Below are 23,017 nucleotides of genomic sequence, written 5' to 3' on the forward strand. Positions count from 1 at the left end.
ATGAAAAAGAAAAGGTAAAAAAGCTTTTGAAGAAGCAAAAGGAACCAGAAGGAAAAAAAAAAAAACCTATATTCAACTCACTGGAAAAAACCTTCTGGCTTCTTTCTTAACCACGTTCATGCAAAAGCAGAAGGAAGCCAGCCTAGAGTTTCAGCTCCACTGACATTCATCTAAAAAAGGATAAAACGCTGTGTGCCTGTGAGTCAAGTGCATTAAGACAGCAGTTGGCATGGTATTGAATGCCTACCTCTGTGGTATGTAAGACTCTGATATCTATAATGTTTTAAAATAAAGACGTTATTTAAGATCTTGTGGGAATTGCATAGTCCTTCAGTGAGACCTGCTGGAGACCGGGTGAATTAGAGTGAACTGCAGTCTTCCCATTTGTAAAGCGGGTATGCTGTTTAGGCGCTAAGTCACATCTGACTCTTTGTGACCCCACGAACTATAGCCTCCCAGGCTCCTCTGTCCATGGAATTCTCCAGGCAAGCGCACTGCAGTGCGCTGCCATTCCCTTCTCCAGGGCCTGTTCCCTGTCCAGGAAGTGAACCTGTGGCTTTCACACTGGCAGGTGGATTCTTTACCACTGAGCCATGAGGAAAGCCTGTAAAGTGGGTGTAAGTCATCTGAAAGGGGTGTTGACAGACTTAGCAAGGTAATAGACATAAAGCTGTGATCCCAAAGCCCATTGTGTAATTAGAACATAGAGCATGCACACCCACCCTCCAGCCTCAACAAACCATAAAGCTGTGATCCCGGAGCCCACTGTGTAACCAGAGCAGAAAGCACGCACACCCACCCTCCAGCCTCAACAAACATGCACACGCATATACACAGGCCTACACACACACATGACTCCATGTGTGCACACAGCACACTCATCATACACACACCACACACATACATGTAACACGTAACACACACCTACACACATACATGTAACACGCAACACACATGCCTGTACACACAGGCAACACCCACACATGCACACACGTGCGTGTGCGTGCTCACCGTGCACACACATGTACACACACACGCCTGTTGTTCTTGCTCCTGGCCTTGGGGGCCATCACTGTTTGTGAGAATAAGCGCAGACTGAAAACCTGCTTTAATTTTAGCAAACGTTAAACTTGTTTAATTTGTTTAAATGAAAACTTTAAGTTTTCCTTGCTGATAATACTTTGATAAATGTTAATGTTTCTGCATATTTAATTTTCATGGGTTGAGTCTGCCCTTGGTCAAAGGGACCAAAGGCTGAGGGTGGCCTATTGCCCACCCCTCCTGCTTGTCCAGCTGCCTCCTCCCCTCCTCCCCCCTCCCCTCTACTACACTCCACTCCTCCCCTCCCCTCCTCCCCCTCCTCCCCTCCCCTCCTCTCTCCTCCCCCCTCCCCTCCTCCCCCTCCCCTCCTCCCCCCTCCCCTCTACTACACTCTACTCCTCCCCTCCCCTCCTCCCCTCCTCCCCCTCCTCCCCTCCCCTCCTCTCTCCTCCTCCCTCCCCTCCTCCCCCTCCCCTCTACTACACTCCCCCCCTCCCCTCCCCCCCTCCCCTCCCCTCCTCTCTCCTCCCCCCTCCCCTCCTCCCCCTCCTCCCCTCCCCTCCTCCCCCCTCCCCCCCTCCCCCCTCCCCTCTACTACACTCTACTCCTCCCCTCCCCTCCTCCCCCTTCTCCCCTCCTCCCCCTCCTCCCCTCCCGTCCTCTCTCCTCCCCTCCTCCCCTCTCCTCCACCCCCTCCCCTCCCCTCCCCTCCTCCCCTCTACTATACTCTACTCCTCTCCTCCCCTCCTCCCCACTCCTCCCCACTCCCCTCCCCTCCTCCCCCCTCTCCTCCCCTCCTCTCCTTCCCTCCTCCCTTCCCTGGTGGGCTGCAGTTCACAGGGTCACAAAGAGTCGGACACGACTGAAGCCTCTTAGCACGCACGCACTATAAACACTGCACGTGATCAGGAAGGCAGAGGAGAGCACAGACACGATGAGGAGCGCCATGGGAGACATAAAAAGGCCGAGGAAAGATCCTGCAGATGAGATACGCAACGTGTAGAATGAGGTTACACAGGCTGGCTGACTTCCCTGCTGGTCCAGGGGTTCCGACTCTGATCCCTACATTCAGAAATTGATATTGAAAAACAAATTCTGTTCTGATCTGAGGACACGTGCCGTGAGCTGTTCTTTGCATTCTCGAGCGAGGCAGTCAGTTAGCTGATAGTTTCGGAGGTGCCTTCTTTAGTCCACGGTACCCAATGACAGTGGTCCAAGGCAGCCACGTTGCTTAATTGTGACGAAATGTAAATCAGCATCGTGAACACCGTGTTAAAGATGTTGGTCTAATTAAGTAGCGCTAAGGTTTCCTCGAGTCTTTGGGTGTGACAGCTGAGGGCAGAGGCTCACTCTCCAGGGCTCCATTCAGTCTTGGGTTCTGGCACGCCTACTTGTCATTTATGGCCTCAAACCTTCAGTGCAAAGTCATGCAAAGGTTCAGCTTGTCACTGTGTGCCTCTGCCAAAGGAAGAGAAGCCATTCGATGGCCTGACTTTTAGAAACATGAGTTCTGTGTGTCCGCGATGAGACGCGACTCCGCCGGGGTTGGTGCAGGCCCTGCTCGCCGTCCCCCCCTGCGGTCTCTGAGGGTGCGTCTACTCCTGGCAGCAGCCTGGCACGGAGACCAGCTGGTACCGAAGGGGAGGCCTCCCTTGCCTTGGGGACGTCCTCCCAGGCCTGGTCAGAGCTCCAAGCCACTGGCTGGGCGGCTCACAGGCCTGACGTTTCTGCTTGTCTCGGAAGGAAGGGAGGGAGGGCGGAAGCAGGGAGGGAGGGCGGAAGCAGGGAGGGAGGGCGGAAGCAGGGAGGGAGGGCGGAAGCAGGGAGGGAGGGCGGAAGCAGGGAGGGAGGGCGGAAGCAGGGAGGGAGGGCGGAAGCAGGGAGGGAGGGCGGAAGCAGGGAGGGAGGGCGGAAGCAGGGAGGGAGGGCGGAAGCAGGGAGGGAGGGCGGAAGCAGGGAGGGAGGGCGGAAGCAGGGAGGGAGGGCGGAAGCAGGGAGGGAGGGCGGAAGCAGGGAAGGAGGACTCCTCTCCGCCAGCTTTTTCCAAGGGGTGACACAGGTTCTGAGGAGCCCTTGGGGATAAACGATGATGCGCATGTTCCAGAAGGAGGAGGCAGGAGGCGGCAGCTCCCAAAGCTAACCCCGGAGCGTCTCTCCCCGGCCCGTCCTCGCGCCTGCTTCTTTGAAGCGAGAGCATCTCCCAAGGACTCATTGATCTGAACTCACTGACTTACACGCTGATCTAAACTCCAGCGCTATAGCTGTTAGAAGCTGGACTCCCCAACGAAGCCACGGCGCTCACACAAACGTGCATTAGAGTCACTAGAGGTGCTGTGAAGGGTGGTGAGTGGCCGCCACCGCCCTGCGCGGGCTCTCGAGCTCATCTGACGCCCAACTGCACTGATGGCTCAAAAGACAGGTGAGCAGAGCAGCAGGACACATGTCAGCCCTGCCCTAACAGCATCTTTCCGGCTCACTGCCCGGCTGGAAGCTGCCTTTCCCCCGCCCTACACCCTAGCGTGGATGGGGCCCTGCAGCCCCCACACCCTCCCGTGGTGTTAAATGTTAAAAGTAACTGACAGCCCCCGCTCCAGGCTCATTGGTGGTGAAACGTCCGGGGCACGCGGGGCTGTCTGCCTCAGAGCTCCGCAGCCAGACCCTCCGCTCGCAAAGGCATCTCTTGACGTTCCAGCCCATCCTGCCCCCACAGCCCCCAGCTGGAGAGGAGAGGGGCATCCGCTCTAATCCTTTCCTCTCCAAAGAGCACTCCACCAGAGACTCCGATTCGGCAGGTCTGACCCGGCTCACACGCACCTCATGCTCTGTAAGCAGTGACCGCTGTGCCTGACCTGGGCTTTGCTGGCCCCCAAGGCAGCTCGTGTCCAGCTTGCCAAACCGTTCAAATAATCTTCCTGATGTTCGGTCAGTTCTTTGGATTCCATCTCTACTTATTGGCCGCCTTCTTACCCTTTGCAGGGTGGTGTAAGCCTAGACCCTCTCAAATGGCCTCCTTGCAGGTGGTCAGTGACCTCGCCCCTCCCTGGCCCCTGTCTTCGCAGAGGAGCACCCCGCTCTGGTGCACGGGGTCTCTCTGCACCATCACGGCCGCTTGGCTTCCCTTGCTTCTGGCCAGCCGCGTTTCCCACAGCGCAGCTCTAAACTCCTCTGTAAACTCGACGACGCTATCCCGCACCTCGTTTTAAACCTTACAACGATTTGGCCTAAGAACGGAGCGTCAGTTACTTTTAACCTTTATTGAGCATTATTTAACTTTCCTATTGTGGTCATGACAAATTTCCTCATGTCTATTTTATTCTCTGTTCATTAAAGAAGGCACAGATATGTCTCCATTTAAAAGTCTTAATGTTTTTACCAATTTTCATAAAAACAACAGAGTCCTTCTGTTAGAACAGAGTCCTCCAAAAAGCTGACTGCTGCTGCTCAAGATCTGAGGTCACTTACCTGCGGGGAAGAAAGGCGCTTTGCCCACTGTGGTGACGCTGATGCCACGAATCTGTCACCAGCACGATTCCTGCACAGAGCTGACGTGATTTTGTGATGAGGGTAGTGGTCTGGGGCAGGCTGAACCATTTCCAGGTACTGCTCATGCCTGGCGCACACAAGGACTCGAAAGCCGTGTTTCCAAGAACACTGAGCTTCCCCACAAGAGCGATGCATCCGTCATCATCCACATTGAATAATGCTTTTTCCCAACAGCTGTATAACACTATCCCTGACAAGTAGTTCCCCTGAGTGGGGTTCTGGCTGGGCCCAGTGCCCTGGGTCCTCCCCGGCCGCGTTTCAGCTGGGCTGCCCCCCTCATCTCCACACAGGACGAGGAGCTGACCCCGCGCCACCCAGGCGCCCCACCCAGGGCCCATGTTGACGCCCCGGGTCTGGCCTCCCCCCGGGCCCCCGGGCCCCGCACGGCCGCCCGCAGCACGGGGTCTCCACTGCAGCTCTGCCCCAGCCCCCTCCCCAAGCACCTGCACCCCTACCCCTCAGCCTGTCCCTCTTGCTCCTTCTGGGGTCATCGCTAGTCCTTCCGCCACATTTTTGTGATGAGGATGGTGGTCTGAGGCAGGCTGAACCATTTCCAAGTACTGCTCATGCCTGGCGCACACGAGGACTCGAAAGCCGTGTTTTCAAGAACACTGAGCTTCACCACAAGACAGATGCATCCATCATCACCCATACTTGAATAATGTTTATTCCCAACAGGGGTATAACACTGTCCCTGAAAAGTAGTTCCGCTAGACGGGGGTCTGGCTGGGCCCAGTGCCCATCCTCAGACCTGAGACCCGCTCGGTCCTCAGAGGGGGCCTGTCACTGGCGTCAGTGCGTTTATGTGGAGCCCCGTGTAGTTGTTTTATTAGCCGCTTGAGGCACAAATGATAGCAGTAAACGGCCCCGGACTGAAAGCCAGCCTTCAGTGGGCTTTGCCAGCGGCCATCATCCTGACAGGGCGCGTCTCGGGCACCTCAGAAAGGCCCCCGCCCACCCCCACTCCGGGCCATTCGGCCAGCCCCTTCTCCCCGTTCCCCACCCGCAGCCGTCACCAACTTGGCTTCCACCACTGCCGTTCGGCCTTTTCTAGAATTCTGTATAATTGGAACAACGCAGAACCCGGGCACGCATGTCCAAGTTCTTCCCAGAACACTGCCCTGGCGTCCGGGCGCTCAGCAGCCCCTGGCTGCCCATGGACTGGGGCCCAGTGTGTGTCTGGGGCGCCATTCACGTGTCTGCTTGCCAGCCGATGGGCACCGGGCTCCTTTCCAGCCTGGGCTGCTGGGAACAAACCTGTGACTGCACGTCTTTCATTTCCATTCTCTCGGGTGAGCGCAGGGGCCAGCTGTGGTTCGGGTGGTGAGTGCGTGTGTGTCGAGAGGCCTGGCCCTCTTTTCTCAGAGCCGGTCTCTGCGTCACGGCCCCACTGCTTGGGCGGGATGCCCTTGGCTGTCTCTTCCACATTGTCGCTTGCCCTTTTGAGTTCAGCCAGTCTGGTGAGCGTGGCGTGGCCTCTCACTGCGGTTTAACTTGCGTTTTCCTGATAACTAAGGACACGATGTGCCCCTTCTTATGCTTTTTGCCATCCACGTGTTTTCTTCGGTGAATCGACTTAAAATCTTTCGCCTGGTTCTTCTTGGGTTGTCACTGAGTTGTAAGTGTTTGAAGATGTTTGCTACAGTGATGAGATATCAGTTTACATTTTTCCCCCCATTCAATGGTCTTTTTCATTTTCTGAAGTCTTTCAAGGCACAGAAGTCTTAGATTCTGATGAGTTGCAATTGATCAATTCTCTAACAGTTCATGCCTTGAGCAATCCATATAAGAGATCTCCTTCATTCCCAGGGGCCTGACAATTTTCTGCTATGTTTTCTTCTGGGTGTTTTGTGCTTTTAGCTCTCGCATATGGAGCTATAACCTCTGCTGATTTTTTTTTTTGCCTGTGTTGTGAGATAAGGGGTACAGGTCAGCTTTCATGCGAGAAAATCCAGCGGCGCTGCTCCATCTGCTGAACAGACTGCTGTTCCTACCGAATTACCTGTGGTCCTTTAGTAAGAACTCAGTCTTTTTTCTGTTCTGTTCTGCTGCTTCGTGGATCTATGCTCACAACACCCCACTGTCCTAGCTACTGCAGCTTTGTAGCAAGTTTGGAGATCAGGTATTGTGAGTCCTACATGTTTGTCTCTCTTTCAAAGTTGCTTCAGTTCAGCTCAGCCTTTCAGTCGTGTCCAAGTCTTTGCGACCCCATGAATCGCAGCACGCCAGGCCTCCCTGTCCATCACCAACTCCCAGAGTTCACTCAGACTCACGTCCATCGAGTCAGTGATGCCATCCAGCCATCTCATCCTTGGTCGTTGCTTAGGCTATTTTAAATCCCTTGAGTTTCTTTATCATTTTAAATTTACCTTGTCGATTTCTACAAACACCCCTGCCACCGTTTTCACTTGGGTTTGTTTGTCTCTGTAGATCAATTTGGAGTGAACTGACCTTTTAACAATATTGAATTGTTTGATCATAAATATATATATATATATTTCTATTAATTTAGATTATTTAATTTCTCTTCGTGTTGTTTTAGAGTTTTCAGGGTATAGACAAGGGGAGATGTGGCCATAAATATTTGATTTGATGTTTTCTGACGCTATTATAATTTGGTTTTTCAATTTCGGTTTCTAAATGTTGCTGCAATATAGAATCGCAGTTGTTTTGTGCGTGTCAACAGAGTTCAGTCTGATGTTAATCCCCATCGGTGTATTTCTCTTTTCTGCTGCACCTGAGAGGTATTATGGATCTTAGTTCCCTGACTAGGGATGGAGCCTGGGCCCCCTGCAGTGGGGGCATGGAGTCGGAACCCCTGGACCAGCAGGGAAGTCAGCCAGCCTGTGTAACCTCATTCTACACGTTGCGTATCTCATCTGCAGGATCTTTCCTCGGCCTTTTTATGTCTCCCATGGCGCGCCTCATCGTGTCTGTGCTCTCCTCTGCCTTCCTGATCACGTGCAGTGTTTATAGTGCATGAGTACTAAGAGGCTTCAGTCGTGTCTGACTCTTTGTGACCCTGTGAACTGCAGCCCGCCAGGCTCCTCCGTCCACGGGATTCTCCAGGCAAGAACACGGGGGCGGGTTGCCGTGCCCACCTCCAGGGGGTCTTCCCGACCCAGGGATCGAACTTGTGTCTCTGATGTCTCTTGCTTCGGCAGGCGGGTTCTTTGCAATTCCTGCCACTTCCGGAACCTCACTGTATTTATACCAGCATCAGAGCAGGGGCCGCAAAGAGCCAGACACGACTGTACGTACCGTGCGTTCATAGCAGCTGCTGGAGCTTCTGTTTTGCTAATTCCATCATCCCTGCCATTCTTCCGTCTCCTTGGGTAGCTCACGGGTCACTTCCCTGTCATTCTGGATGTCTGTGCCTTAGATCAGTTTCAGCTGCGATAACAAATTATTGCAGACCGACTGGCTTCAACTACAAACGTCTTACTTCTCACAGTCTGGGGGTTGGGAAGTCCAAGGTCAGGGCCCCAGCGGATCCAGGTCTGATGAAAGCCCGCTTCCTGGTTTGCATCTTCTCACGGCGTCCGCACAGGAGGGTGAGCAGAGAGGAAGTGGGCTCTCATACACGTCTCTTCTTGTGAGGCTGCTGATCCCCCGGGGGCGCGGGCAGGGGCCTTGCACGTCCACACGCCGTCGCCCTGGGGATTCGGCTTCAGCGTGTGAACCTTGGGGAGTTGCAAGCATTCAGTCTACAGAAGTCTAGACATCTTGTTGGGTACCTGACATTATGAATTTTACATGTTGAAGGCTCAACTTGGTGTATATCTTTAATTTGGGGATTCATTCATTCTGAAGGTAGCTGTATGATTGGAATCAGATGGCTCATCTGAGACTTTCTCTCAGGCTCTGTCCTGGCAGGTCCGGAGAGGCATTTATCATAACCCGGCTCATCGTAACCCTGTTACTCCTGAGACCGTTCCCTTCTGAGGACGCTCCCAGGGTCCTGGGACTTGGAAAGTCGTGGTCGCTGCTAAGGCCGAAACCCAGCCTCCATTCGCTGGAGCCGAATAAAAGTGCAGAGACAGGGCTTTGGGTGAAGCAGAAAAGAGCAGCTTTGATTGTTTTGCCAGGCAAAGGGGGCCACAGGGGCTTGGCACCTCAAGCCGGTGCCCTCCCTTGAGAGAGGAGAAAAGGATCTCACAGTCCAGGGAAATCGGGCTGCAGACTAGGGTGCTGCTGTGTAATCTTCTTCATCTTAGCAAAGTTTCAGAATCATCCCAGCTGGTGTCCAGCCGTCAGCTGTCAGAGGCTCTGGTGGTCCTAGAGGCCGTCGCTCTCTGCCCTTCTTTCTGGAACGAAGGATGCTCTGAAGGAAAGGGCCGTGAGGGAGTGTTTTCTTGAAGAAGTAAGCAGCAGGGGCAGAGTATAGTTCTAACCAGAAAATAATCACTTTTGAAGCGCAGTTCAACAAGGACAGGAAAAAAAATCTGTGAGAGAGAGTGTTGGGCTGGGCTAAACGCTGACCGCTGACCGCTTAATGCTGTGGGGGCCGTCAGCCGGCTCTGTCACAGCCCCGCCCTGTCCTCAGGAGGCCGGTCTCCGCCTGCGAGGCTTCTGCGAGCGGCCCTGCACCCATGCTGGGGGCTCTTCCTTGGCTGTGCTCCCCTTCCTCTCAGGACAGCTCTGCAGGCCCCTGTCTCTCTGTGTGTGGGGCCCTCTCTCCTCTGCCCGTCTCCCTGGATTCTGGCCCCTGTCTCCTCAGCGCCTTGAGGAGGCCGTTCTCTGGGCCCTGCTCTGCACACGAGAACGGCCCCCAATGAGAACCCGGGGACTTCACAGAGCTCAGACCACAGTCCCCGTCCATCCCCAGTGTCTGAAAACTGTGATTTGATGCAGTTTGGGGGCGAGTTTGGTTGCCTGATGCAGTACAGTGCGCTTGGTCTCTGCTAATGCCTCGTGGCCGGAAGCACAAATCTTGAGGTCATATTTCGACTGATACATTTAATCTGGTGATCTGATGGATGCTTATCTTCTTATATGCTTCTGCAACACAGAAGCTCTGATTGCGCATCTTCCGCAGGCGGTTGTAAAAGTGCAGAGGTGAGCCAAGCGTCCCTGCAGTTTTGTGTCCAGAGCAGGGACCAGGCAGAGAGGAGACTCGGGCCCTGGGCAGGAGAGAGGGAGTGGGTTTCGGCCATCTGGTGTGTGGTCAGGAAGCCGCAGTGGAAGTCACATGACCCAAGAAGTGTGTGCAGGAAGTCCTCCAGGCTGACCTCTGCATACCCGGGAACCCTCCCCCAGCATCAGCGTGGCCTCCGTAGCTGAGGACAGGCCTGGCACAGCCGATAGGCTCAGGGCAGGGGCCGCCTTGTCCATCTGAGCACCCAAGCCTGGCATTTCTGTTCTTCCTGGCCTCCTGGGCCGAGGGCACGGGGGAGCTGCTGGAGCTGCAGGAGAAGAGGGAATGCACATTTCACGTGAGTCTCAGACGTCCAGGCCAGGGTTTTTATCCGTGGCTGGGTGACAAAGCAGAGCGCTGCGCCACACCAGGTAAAGAGGGACGAGGGAGTGTGGGAAGAGCACCGAGCCGCCTTTCCCCTCTGCCTGTTTGTTTCAAAGTGGTGGATTTCACAGGCCTTCCTGCAAGGCCCAGCTCCAGCCTGCACCCACCTCCCAGTGTGCTGCTTGAGCCTGGAGCCCTGCAGCCCCCCGTTGGCATTCCCAGCACATCCTCGGCACCATCAGGGTTGTTTAGCAGCAGTCAAGCCGACCCGGCCAGGCTGGGGTCTCACAGACACCTGGTGGTCAGCATTCCTCTTCAGCCAGAGTGGCCACCTGCCAGGGGTTGGTTCTCCAGGGACCCAGAGCTGTACTGCCCACAGAGCCTTCCCTAACCACGCCAGCCTAAGCCTCCCTCCCTGAAGCCTGGTTTCTGAAGATGAGGGTGTGTTTGCCCCAGCAGGTCAGTGGTTGCTAGCGAGAGAGTGTATTTTGGACACATCTGTGGCTCCTTCAGTCGCGTCTGACTCTTTGTGACCCTAGGGACCGTAGCCTGTCCATAGGACTGTCCAGGCAAGAACACTGCAGTGGGTTGCCATGCCCTCCTCCGGGGGTCTTCCTGACCCAGGGATCCAACCCAGGTCTCTTGTGTCTCCTGCTCTGGCAGGCGGGTTCTTTACCACTAGCACCACCTGGAAAGCCATGCAGTCTTTAATAGTATATATAATATTTTCAAGCGAGGACTATAAACCATAAGTACCCTAGCAACATCTACACTTCTACAGGTTTTGTTCAGGGGCATCGTGTTGAATGTGATTAAGCCGAATCTTCAAGAATGTTTTTCTGCGGAGCGAGCCTGTGGTTTTGCTGATATCACCCGTTTTTACACTCCAGGTGGGGGCCCGCGGCTGGCGTGCCCTTTCGTCCACGCAGCCGTCTGAAGCTGCTTTCAGGCTCTGCCAGCAGATCTGAGTAGTGGTGTCAGAGACGACACGGCCCAGGGATTCTAGAGTACTCACCATCTGGCCTTCCGTGGAAAGAGGTCACTGACCCCAGTTCTAAATGAGCATTTCTGTATAAAACAGCATGCTGTGCACTCTTGTGTTGAAGCGGGAAGAATTCCGTTTCCTGGACTCTCTGGCTCTCCGAGAATACTCAACTGCAGTGCGCTCTGCTTGCCTTCCTCCTTAGGTCCACGTCTCTCCCGTTCTCTCCACTGTGAGCCAGAGGAGGTGAAAAGGCCACTCCCTCCCAGTCCAGGCCAGGCCTTCCTGCCCAGATCAAGCACCAGGATGAGAGTGGTGAGCATCCTTTTTACTTTGCCTGGGAGGATAATATCAGTCAATTTGACTCCTAGAAACTTACACTGCAGCTGACTATCCTTTTTCACTTCCCAGGAACCAGTGAATTCCACCAACATCTATGATTCAAACGAGGACTACTTTGGATTGGCTAATAGTTCGGACTACTCGCTGGATGATGACAGCCTCCTGTGTTCCTTGCAGGAGGTCAGAAGTTTCTCTGGGCTCTTTGTGCCGGTCGCTTACTCCTTGATAAGCATCTGCGGCCTCCTGGGCAATGTTCTGGTGGTGGTCACCTTTGCCTTCTATAAGAAAGCCAAGTCCATGACGGACGTTTATCTCTTGAACATGGCCGTGGCGGACATCCTGTTTGTCCTCACCCTCCCATTCTGGGCGGTCAGCCACGCCACCGGTGAGTGGATTTTCAGCAACACCATGTGCAAACTGACCCGGGGCATCTATGCCGTCAACTTCAACTGCGGCATGCTGCTGCTGACCTGCATCAGCCTGGACCGCTACATTGCCATCGTGCAGGCCACCAAGTCCTTCCGGCTCCGCTCCAGAACCCTGGCTCACCACAAGCTGATCTGCCTGGCGGTGTGGGTGGTGTCCATCCTCATCTCCAGCTCGACCTTCACGTTCAACCAGAAGTACAAGCTGCAGGGCGGCGACGTCTGCGAGCCCCGGTACCAGACCGTGTCCGAGCCCATCCGCTGGAAGCTGCTGATGCTGGGGCTGCAGCTGCTCTTCGGCTTCTTCATCCCGCTGGTGTTCATGATCTTCTGCTATGCCTTCATCGTCAAGACCTTAGTCCAGGCGCAGAACTCGAAACGGCACAGAGCCATCCGCGTCATCATCGCGGTGGTCCTCGTGTTCCTGGCCTGCCAGATCCCACACAACATGGTGCTCCTCGTGACCGCCGTCAACCTGGGCAGGACGGGCCGCTCGTGCAGCAGCGAGAGGCTGCTGGGCTACGCCAAGAACGTCACCGAGGTGCTGGCCTTCCTGCATTGCTGCCTCAACCCCGCGCTCTACGCCTTCATTGGCCAGAAGTTCCGGAGCTACTTTCTGAAGATCATGAAGGACCTGTGGTGCGTGAGGAGGAGGCAGAAGGCTCCGGGCTTCTCCTGCTCCCGGCTGCACTCGGACACCTTCACCTCCCGGCAGAACAGCGAGACCGCGGACAACGACAGCCCGTCCTCCTTCACCATGTGACGCCCCCAGGCTCGCGCAGACAGGACGGAAGTGCATGGGGGGGGGGGGGCGTGGAAATGAAGCAGAAGCGAGTGGGGTCATTCCTGCAGGATCAGGGCCGCGGGGGCTCCGGGCGCTGGGGGGCTCCCACAGGCAGCACCCCCAGCTCATCTGACCGGGGGTGCCCTGTGCCCCTGTCCCCGATGGCTGGCATTCCACAAAGCAGGCTTTGGGAAGCGCTGGATGAAAATGAACTGCTTACAAGCGCGAACACTTTCAGGAATATTCGCAAAGCAGCCTTTAGCCACAGTTTCTCCTGGTCATTGCGAAACACCCCATGGCTTAAAAACAAAACGGAACAGGAACAACAATCAAAAGCCCTCACATAGCTCCTTTAGGCAAAGGATTAAACATTTTTCCATTGCCATGGTTACTGTTGGTCATCACAGCAGCAAAATGGGCTAGCTTGGGCTTTCTCTCATTTCCTTGTGATGCGCTCAGCTTGCATGAGATTGTGAAAGGGCAGAAGGAAAATCAAACTCAGAGACGGAGGAGGTGGCCACATAAGTGCTGGCGATGCTGGTCCCCAGGGGTCAGGCCGCTGCGGTCGTCACAGGACGTCAGGAAGCACAGCGTGCTGCGCTTCTCTCCACGATGGCAATCCTCTGAAAATCAGTTAGACAAAGGTGCTCAATAAATGCTTGTTTAACAAAACATAATACAACTGGGGCTTCTAGTACAGGTTAAGAATGAAAGTGCTCAGTCGTGTCTGACTCTTTGTGACCCCGTGGACTATACAGTGCATGGAATTCTCCAGGCCAGAATACTGGAATGGGTAGCCTTTCCCTTCCCCAGAGCATCTTCCCAACCCAGGAATCGAACTGGGGTTTCCTGCATTGCAGGTGGATTCTTTACCAACTGAGCTACCAGGGAAACACCAGTTTGAGTTGGTGGTTTAAATTTTTTTCATTAGTTTTTTAAATTTTAATTGTTTAGAATACTTTTAAAGAAAGAACCAGGAAACTGCTGAGACAGTAATGAAAGGGCTTTTGTTCCTTTCCATTGTGGTGTTAAAAGAAAGACGTGTGAAGTCTGGTCCGGACGAGCTTCAAATTTTCCGGCAGAGAGCAAGGGTCATCTCAGTGTCTGCTGCTGTAAAGTGGTTTTACCCCGAAGTCTGAGGTTAACTACAGAATAACAACTCTCTTTGACTTCACAGAAAGATCATAGAACTCAAATTTTGAAAGTGTTTTAATACTTTGGCCACCTGATGCAAAAAGCTGACTCACTGGAAAAGACCCTGATTCTGGGAAAGACTGAAGGCAGGAGGAGGAGGGGACGACAGAGGATGAGATGGTTGGATGGCATCACCGACTCAATGGGCATACGTTTGAGCAAGCCCTGGGAGTTGGTGATGGACAGGGAGGCCTGGCGTGCTGCGGTCCATGGGGTCGCAAAGCGTCGGACCAGACAGTGACTGCACACCACCACCGCCAACAAAGCGGAAAAGTGTCAGCACATTGTGCGGAAGCGCAGAGGCGGGAATTCTGCGGCGGTCCAGCGCTTAGGACTCTGTTTTCACTGCTGAGGACCTTGGTTTGATCCCTGATAGGGGAACCAAGATTCCCCAAGCTGCATGGCCAAACAATAAACAACCTTCCTGCCCCCTCCCCCGAAAAATGTGTATTAGAAAGGTCCTGACATGAACTGCAAAGATGCTGACATGGTTAATGCTGACCAGCATGTTATCTGAAAGTTTCTCCTATTCTTACAAGCCTCAGCTGCGTCTCTACATGCATTTCAATGGGATTTCTTAAGATCCAAAGTCTGTATTTTTAAAACACGGTTTTGGCTTTGCAAAATAAAACTGCTCTGTGGGTGAAGTAGGAATCGTCTTCCAGTCTCAGCGTTCTGACTGGAGACCCAGGTGTTCAGCCGTCCCATATGGGTCTTGCAAACCTGTTAGCATGTGACTCCAGAAATCAAAGCAGAGGAGACATCACTCAGATGCTTCTTTCGGTTTGACCAGAGCCCTGATGCGATCTGGGGAGGTGTGTTTCTAAACCCACACAGAAGCTTGCACAGCTCTGCACCTGGCCCCAGAGGGGTGAAGCTTGCCTGTTTATGCAGTAAGCCTTCTCAGATTTCAGCCATAGTGAATAAAGATGTTTTGCAAACATGCTATGTGCTTTGTTTCGTTAAATGGGATCTTTTTTCTTGCTGCCTTGGGCGTCAGAACAGGTGTATCAACAGCCACTTGGCACTCAGAGGCGGACACCCCTGGTCGACCCCGGACTACCACATCTCTGGTCCACATTAAATGACCCCAGACTGGTCTTTAATGGTGCCCGGGTCTTTTCTCCGCTTTCTCGCATCTTCTCTCACGGTCAGCTCTGGCTGGACCTTGAGTGTGTGGTTTCTGCCCCTCCTCTGAATCTTTGCAAACACTGTCCCACCGTGCTTGGGGATCAGCTGCCTGTACTTGCAGGGAGAGCGGGTTCGTGCCTGCCAAGCTGTTATGCAAGTGCATAATTTCTTGCAAATGCGTATGTATGTGTTTTTAATATATACTGACCAGAAGATAATTTTTCTTGGTTTCTGTTACAAAGTAAATGAGATGGTCTTGATCAATTGCTTCTGGATAATTGAGATTTGCACATATATATGTATATGTATATATGATATATTAGCACAGGTGAAAATTCAGGGCTGAAGTGTTATCTTCCAAACTGTACACTGATTTTCTTCTGATGACGAGAGGCTGGCTCTTAAAGGAGGCCAGGAAAGTACAGTATTTTAGAATCTTTGTAAGATTTCCGCCAGCGTGCCAGCCCTGGGCATTCCGGGAGGCATCAGGACAGTTTGGTCTAAATGAATACACTGTGTGTGCGTGCAGTCTCCTGGTGTGTCTCGTGGGGAGGCCCGCTGAAGCAAAGGATCACAGACCAGGCCGCTTGACCAGCGGAAGCTGGCTTCTCAGTGTCTGAGGCCCTGGTGCGGTGGAGCTGGTTCTCCGAGGCCTCTCCCTAGCTTGCAGAGGCCCATCTCACTCCTGGGTCCTCATGGCTGTGCTTCTGGGGGGTAGTGTGTGTGTTCTAATCTCTTATAGGGACACCAGTCACATAAGCCTGTATAAGTCACATTAGGGCCACCCTAACGGTATTGTTTTTAACTTAATCAGCTCATAAAGATCCTCTCTCCAAATCTGGGCTTCCCAGGTGGCGTTAGTGGTAAAGAACCTGCCTGCCAATGAAGGAGACATAAGAGACGCAGGTTCGATCCCTGGGTCAGGAAGATCCCCTGGAGACGGGCATGGCAACCCACTCCAGTATTCTTGCCTGGAGAATCCCAAGGACAGTGGAGCCTGGCAGGCTACAGTTCATAGGGTCACGAAGAGTCAGACACGACCGAAGCGGCTTGGCACACAGGCACTCCAGGCACAGTCGCGTTCTGAGGAAAAGGGGTCGGGACCCCGGTGTGTTAATCTGGGGGTCACAAGTCCAGCTAGCCCATAACGGCTAGGTTCCTGGAGGCAGAGCGGCTCTTCATATCCGAGTTGATTTCAAGCCTGAGGACTCATTTCCGGGTGGTGCCCTCCTCCCTGGTAAGGGGCGCCTGGGCAGTCATTCCCACTGCGGGCTTCAGTCTCCACATGTGCTCCCGCTGGATGCGGACAATGACGATGCCGAGGTCCTGGGTGTCCACCCCTGCTGAGCTCCCGCTGCAGACGGGCCTCCCCTGGGAGCCTCCGCTGGCCACCTGCCCCCTCCATCCCACCCCAGGGGAGGGGGTGGTCCTGCTTCCCCAGCCCCGCCCTCAGCTCCGTAGGGGGCATTCCCCCAAACCCGGGCCACTTCTGTGCTCGACGCAAGAGGGCACCCTCTTCTCCTGGGGACCTCCGGATGGTGGGCAGCGGCTGCGGCTGCAGAGGCAGCTCTGATGGTGCTGGTGGAGGGGGCGCCCTGTGTGCCCACCTGTTTGCACAGACAGGGGATCCCTGGCTCGAGGCTGCAGAGGCCCCTGCTGTCTGATCAGCAGCCCGTAGCCTCCCTCACAACCGCGGGGAGAGTCAGGGCTTCACACAGATGGTCGATTAGTGGGATTGCAGCACCTCCTCCCACGCGGTGCCTGCTGCTCCGAGGGAGCCGGAGGGACACGCTCGCTGTCCTCGAGCTCAGGGACTGTACACGCGGGGAGGCTGCAGAACCAGCGGTCAGAGTGAGCAGCTTGGGCTTATATTCTCCTGCTATGATTCCGCAACTCATTGAAAACTGCCAGATTGCTTTCTCACATTCTTCCTAGAGTCAGTCATTCAGTTCAGTCGCTCAGTCACATCCAACTCTTTGTGACCCCATGAACTGCAGCACGCCAGGCCTCCCTGTCCATCACCATCTCCCGAGTCCACCCAAACCCATGTCCATCAAGTTGGTGATGCCATCCAGCCATCTCATCCTCTGTCGTCCCCTTCTCCTCCTGGCCCCAATCTTTCCCAGCATCAGGGTCTCTCCCAGTGAGTCAGCTCTTCGCATCAGGGGCCACAGTACAGAGGTTAAGCTGAGTTGCTTTGCTGTGTAATCATCAGCTCCGGGCATAAAGAAAAAAATGTTTTTATGTGACGAAGACTAATGAATGCAGAAAAAAAAAATTTGTCCTTTCCTTCTCCTTGAGAATTTCAGACCCCTCCCTGTCTTCTTGAGAGCCCCAGACCCCTGTCTCCTCCTTGGGGACCCCGGGCTGCTTATCAAGCTGCCTAGGAACCGAGTGTCTCAGTTGGACACTGACTGAGCACACACCCTCCTGACTTCGCAGGAGACGTGGGGGGCGGACCTCCCGGACGGGACGCTGCCGCCACCTGCTGGGCACAGTCTGTGCTTACAGAACGTCCAGGCGACCGAGGCCCCAGCATCTCAGAGGGCAAACCTGGCCAGGGTGTCCTCCTGCGTCTCAGTGCATTCCGTCTTCACGCGAGGTCGGTGGGGTATGGGCCACCGCCCTGGAGATGCCGTCAGAGGCGGCCAGCAGCCCGGCCTTCCCAGGGAGCTGTCCTTAGCCATCTTTCCAGGTCTGCACCCCCGACCCAGAAAGCCTGGTGTGTGCTCAGCACTGGGGTCTCACTCTTCTCTCCATGAGCACTTTGGTTCCACCTTTGCCAACAAAGGTCCTTCTCGTCAAGGCTTCGATTTTTCCAGTAGTCATGTATGGATGTGAGAGTTGGACCATAAAGAAAGCTGAGCGCCGAAGAATTGATGCTTTTGAACTGTGGTGTTGGAGAAGACTCTTGAGAGTCCCTTGGACTGCAAGGAGTCCAACCAGTCCATTCTGAAGGAGATCAGCCCTTGGATTTCTTTGGAAGGAATGATGCTAAAGCTGAAACTCCAGTACTTTGGCCACCTCATGCGAAGAGTTGACTCATTGGAAAAGACCCTGATGCTGGGAGGGATTGGGGACAGGAGGAGAAGCAGACGACAGAGGATGAGACGACTGGATGGCATCACTGACTCGATGGACATAGGTCTGGGTGAACTCTGGGAGCTGGTGATGGACAGGGAGGCCTGGCGTGCTGCGGTTCATGGGGTCGCAAAGAGTCGGATATGACTGAGCGACTGAACTGAACTGAAAATTCCAGTGTTACTGTTCCCATTTGTCTTGGTGGGGAGGAGCGACTCGCAGGCCCTGAGGGACCCAAGCTGAGTGTGGCAGGGGTCTCAGGAGCCCGGGGGAGCAGACGCAGAGCCCTCTGTGTGGGAATTATGATGAGTCTCCTGTTAAGTCGGAGCTGGGCTTCCCGCGCTCTCCCCTGGTGGCGTTCATACCCTGCACCCCCAACTTGGGGCTGGGAAGGAATCTGTTGATGGTTTACGGCTGAAGGAGGGACGCTGCCAGATGCTTGCCAGGAACTCGGGTACCAGGGTTTCCACAGGCCAGTGGCAGTTACCACGGTTACTAGACAGGCGGGCAGGAGCAGGAGGGGAGCAGCCCCTGTTGCCAGTGCCCAGGAAAGCCCTTCCCTCTTGCGGTCTGGTGTGAGTGGGCAAGGAAGCTGGGAGACCCCACCTGCCATCAGAATCTGCTGGACGCCCCCTCCCGTCTCTCGGCCACGGAGGACAGCAGGGTCCCTTTGTCTGCCTCTCTGTTGATGAACCGGCTCTCTTTATCAGCTCTCCACACACACACCTTAAATGTCAGGTTGGGAATTTAATTTTCAAGTAATGCACTTGCTGAGTTTCCATAGTTTCCAGGGAATCTTGCTACCTCGTTTTTGCTGTTTTCTTCCTTTATCTTAACAGTGTTTGCCTTTGTGTTGGCAAAAGGCATAGCCAGTGCGTTTTTCTAGGCAGACAGCTCTTCAGATTTTATGATGCTGGTGTTTGGAATCACAGTGAATGTTTTAGAGTAAATTAAAGCTCTAACTGCTTGCAGGCTTGCTATGGTGCAGCAGGATTGGGGGAGGGGGGCGGTTCTCAGTAAATAAAAGCATGATAGCATCAGAGTTTAGTAAAAATGAGAAAACTGAGTCATGAGACGGTCCTAGAGATTCTCCCACTCGACACAGAAATTCAAGTTAGAAATCAAAAGGGTGTGCCTGCAACTCCCCCTGAGCTGAGCTCACAGCAGCTTGGAGGAATTATTTCCATAAAATACATTTATTTTCTCTAGTATGATGAGTGTGTTCACACGCAACATTCCTGATCAGCCTTAAAAAGTTTCTTTTGCCTGTATTTTAAATTTGGAAATAATTGCTATAATTAAATATGTTTCTTTTTTTAATATATTTCTTGAGTTTTAATAACTTGGACCGAAAGGAGATCAACTCACTCAGTCCTAAAGGAAATCAACCCTGAATATTCATTGGGAGGACTGATGCTGAAGCTGAAGCTCTAATACATTGGCCCATTTGAAAGAGCTGGCTCATTTGAAAAGACCCTGATACTGGGAAAGACTGAAGGCAAGAGGAGAAGGGGGCAGCAAAGGATGAGGCGGTTAGATGGCATCATTGACTCAATGGACAAGAATCTGAGCAAACTCTGGGGGGTAGTGGAGGACAGAGGAGCCTGGCGTGCTGCAGTCCCTGGGGTCAGAAAGAGTCTAACTCAACTTAGTGACTCAAAAACAACAACGAAAGGAAGCAAGGCCTGTAGCTTAGACCTGGGGACTGTGTTTCCTGCAGGTGTTGGACCAGGTAGGGTTGTGGTGAGAACTGGCTACTTTTTCCTAAGTGAAAAATCGTGTCATACGAGTATATAGCTACTAGAGTGGTTTGTGCTTTTGTCCAGAGGTGGGACAGTCCCTTGGGTTTGAGCCCCTTGGACAGCAAGGAACTCAGTCCTGAATATTCATTGGACGGACTGATGTTGAAGCTGAAACTCCAATACTTTGGCTACCTGACGCGAAGAACTGACTCATTTGAAAAGACCCTCAAGCTGGGAAAGATTGAAGGTGGGAGGAGAAGGGGAGGACAGAGGATGAGATGGCTGGATGGCATCACGACTTGATGGACATGAGTTTGAGTGGACTCCAAGAGTTGGGGATGGACAGGGCGTGCCGCGGTCCGTGGGGTCGCAGAGAGTCGGACACGCCTGAGCGACTGAACTGAGCTGAACTGAGAAACAAGCCTGTCCTCTGCGCTGACCTCCCGTGTGTCTAACAGGGCTGTGCGAACACACAGCCTGATCTGATAGGGGCTGAATCTAACCGAGAACTGTTCAGTTTCACGTCGAACGGAAACCAAATGCGCGCGCTCTGGGGACTCCAGACTGTCCCTAATGCGGGCACAGGAAGACGGCAGAGCGAAGCCAGGGGTGGGGGTGGATCCGAAGACAGGAGGGCACTGCGGACGGGAGGGAACGCAGGCCCAGGTGAAGCGGCCGCGGGGGCGGGGGCGGCGGAAACGGAAATGAAGCGCGAAGAGCTGCCCTCCGGCGACCTGCCCCGGCCGAGCTGGTCACTGCTGCGGCACCGCGAAGCGGAGAGCGAGAGTGGAGAAGAGCGCGCCTCCCTGAGGGGCAGGCAGGTGTGCGCACAGGTGCAGGGGTTCATTTAAAGGGCCTCCTGCCCCCGCGGGCTGCAGGCTGCGGAGGGTTTCTGCCTTCGGGTCTGAGCGCAGAGTGCCTCCTTCTCTGGGGAAACCCGGGGTTCTGCCTCTAAGGCCCCCTCCTGATCGGACGAGGCCCACCCCGTCAGGAAGGGTGAGCTCCTCTGCTCACAGGCAGATGCTGACCCGTCCACAGACACCTCCACACATCGCCTGGATTAGGGTCTGGTGAGTCCCTGGGCACCCAGGTTGGGCCATGTGGACACGGACAGGTAACCATCGCGCTGACTGGAGAAGGGAAGCTGGAAAATCATCTGTGTCGGGCTTCCCAGGTGGCTGGTGGTTTAGGGTGAGGGTCCGTCAGTGAGCCTGCTGCTCAGAGCCCAGTTGGCAAAGAATCTGCCTGCAGTGCAGCAGACCTGGGTTCAGTCCTTGGGTCAGGAAGAGCCCCTGGGGAAGGAAGTGGCACCCCACTCCAGTACTCTTGCCTGGAGAATCCCAGGGACAGAGGAGCCTGGCGGGCTACAGTCCATGGGGTCGCAAGAGTCAGACATGACTGAGCGACTAGATCACCACCACCGCAGGTCGGTGAAGCCGCTGCAGTGCTCATTTACTGGGAGGACGTGGACTTCCTGGTAGCGATGTGCCTTGATCATACGGGTTCCCAGGTGGCTCAGTGGTAAAAATTACCTGCCTGCTGATGCGGGTGACGTGGAGATGCAGGTTCAGTCCCTGGGTCAGGAAGAGCCCCTGGAGGAGGGCACAGCAACCCACTCCAGTGTTCTTGCCTGGAGAATCCCAGGGACAGAGGAGCCTGGCGGGCTGCCGTCCACGGGGTCGGACATGACTGAGAACAGGCAGCGGCAGGGACGTGCGGACCGGAGCTCACGAAGGCGTAGCTGCTCGCAGGGGCCGGGAGGGCCACCCAGCAGCCAGGACGGACTGGTAGGGAGGCCGCTCCAGGGCGTGGCTCCACCCCACCAAGGCCTGGGACGGGGCGGTCTGTGCCCAGGGCTGGCAGGGCTGCCAGTTTTCAGAGAAGAGGTGAAAATCTAGGCTTTTAAAAATGTAGAGTCTTGGGTCTTCTTAACTAGGTATAGTATAAGGCAAATTAAAAATTACTTGTGAGTCAACCAGAAGCCTCCTGTGGGTGGAACGCAGTCTTCGAGCAGCTGTTAAATTCTGAGATGGACGAGGACTTAACAGTCCAGGCACAGCGGCAGCCTGGGGAGGCCCCTCCTGCACCCCTGGGCGGTCAGGTGGGCGCTGTGATGGCACGGTGCACGCCCGGGGGCCGCTACACGCCAGGTGGCCGTGCAGGGCCGTGCAGGGCCTCAGAGGTCAGGCCGGGACGCTCTCTCCCGCTCCGTCTCCCACGCCCTGTGCGGCACACTCACATCTCTGTCCTCCATCCTCTGAGCCTCACGTGGGACCAGGAACGCCCTGGGGCACGTCCTCCACTCTGCTCTCCCCTACTCGGAGGTAAAGTGAAGTCACAGGACAAAGACCAGCGCATTAAGCAAACTGTCCCGTTGAAGGCGAACGTGGAAACCATCTGTGCCGCTTGTCCAGGGGCTGGACTGATGGAGAGAAGCTCCCATCAGGTTCCCGCCGGCCCAGCCTGGGGCGGGGAGTGCCCGGGGGGGCGGGGAGTGCCCGGGGAGGCGGCGGGCCTGGTGACCTTGAGGTGTCAGCCTGGGTACCGGGGGGGCGGCGGGGGAGGGTGTGAAAAGGGCCTGCGCCTCACAGCTCCCGGTCTCCCGTGTCTGACTGCAATCGGCAGACGGCTGCTTTGCAGGGCGCCGTGCACTGAAGACCCCAGGCTTCTGGTGTGCATGGGTCAGGACGTGGTCCCGGGGGCTGGCCGTCCTCCCAGCCGTTCTTCCAGTGAACGGTCATCTCCCTTTCCGGATGGAGACGTGGGCCCCACCTGGTGATGGGTTCGAGTTTCCCTGGCCGAAGGGCAGTGGGGCTGAACCTCCAGCTAAGGCCAGAGCACTCCCGGGGATGGCAGCCCGTCCCGCCCTGACTCCAGGCTCCCGGGGGTCCCATGCCTGAGGCTGGGCATGGGGGGCCCTGAGCACTGCATCCAGGGAGTGGCTTCTCCGACCACCCTCAGGACACGTGTCCCCCGACCTACGGTTCTAGTGAAAAAGAGGCTTAGACACGGAAGCTGCCTGAGATCCCGGTGGATTACAGAGCAGGATGGCCGCAGAATGAACCCGCTGAGGGCCCGGTTCTTGCCTTCTTCTCCGTCTCTGAAGTCATCAAGTGTTTCCTGATTTTCAGAGAAACGTTTCTCCCCTTCACATCCCTTGGGAGGGCTACTACAAAAGCGAAGAAGCAAAACCGGATATGATAAGGGCTGGCAAGGCGGTGGAGAAATTGGAGCCCTCGTGCACAGCTGGCAGGAGTGTGGACCGGTGGCAGCACTGTGCGTACAGGGTGG

At 54.9% G+C, this 23,017-nt stretch overlaps 1 protein-coding gene across 6 annotated transcripts in view; it reads left to right on the top strand.

Annotated features, from left to right (window-relative positions):
- CCR6 (C-C motif chemokine receptor 6) overlaps positions 1 to 14,715 on the top strand; it is a 28,708-nt gene extending 13,993 nt beyond the window's left edge. For 4 of the 6 annotated variants that reach the window (XM_069599323.1, XM_069599325.1, XM_069599326.1 and 1 more), the window contains 2 exons: positions 11,233 to 11,342; positions 11,439 to 14,715. In XM_069599323.1, coding sequence (XP_069455424.1) covers positions 11,334 to 11,342; positions 11,439 to 12,557 — 1,128 coding nt within the window. In that variant the 5' untranslated portion in view covers positions 11,233 to 11,333 and the 3' untranslated portion in view covers positions 12,558 to 14,715. Of the gene's footprint in view, positions 1 to 10,935; positions 11,343 to 11,438 lie in introns of all 6 variants that reach the window. The other 2 variants (XM_069599324.1, XM_069599328.1) reach the window with 2 other exon arrangements.
- Positions 14,716 to 23,017: the final 8,302 nt, after the last annotated feature.

This window comes from Ovis canadensis, chromosome 8 (genome assembly GCF_042477335.2).
Source record: "Ovis canadensis isolate MfBH-ARS-UI-01 breed Bighorn chromosome 8, ARS-UI_OviCan_v2, whole genome shotgun sequence".
Classification (NCBI taxonomy): domain Eukaryota; kingdom Metazoa; phylum Chordata; class Mammalia; order Artiodactyla; family Bovidae; genus Ovis; species Ovis canadensis.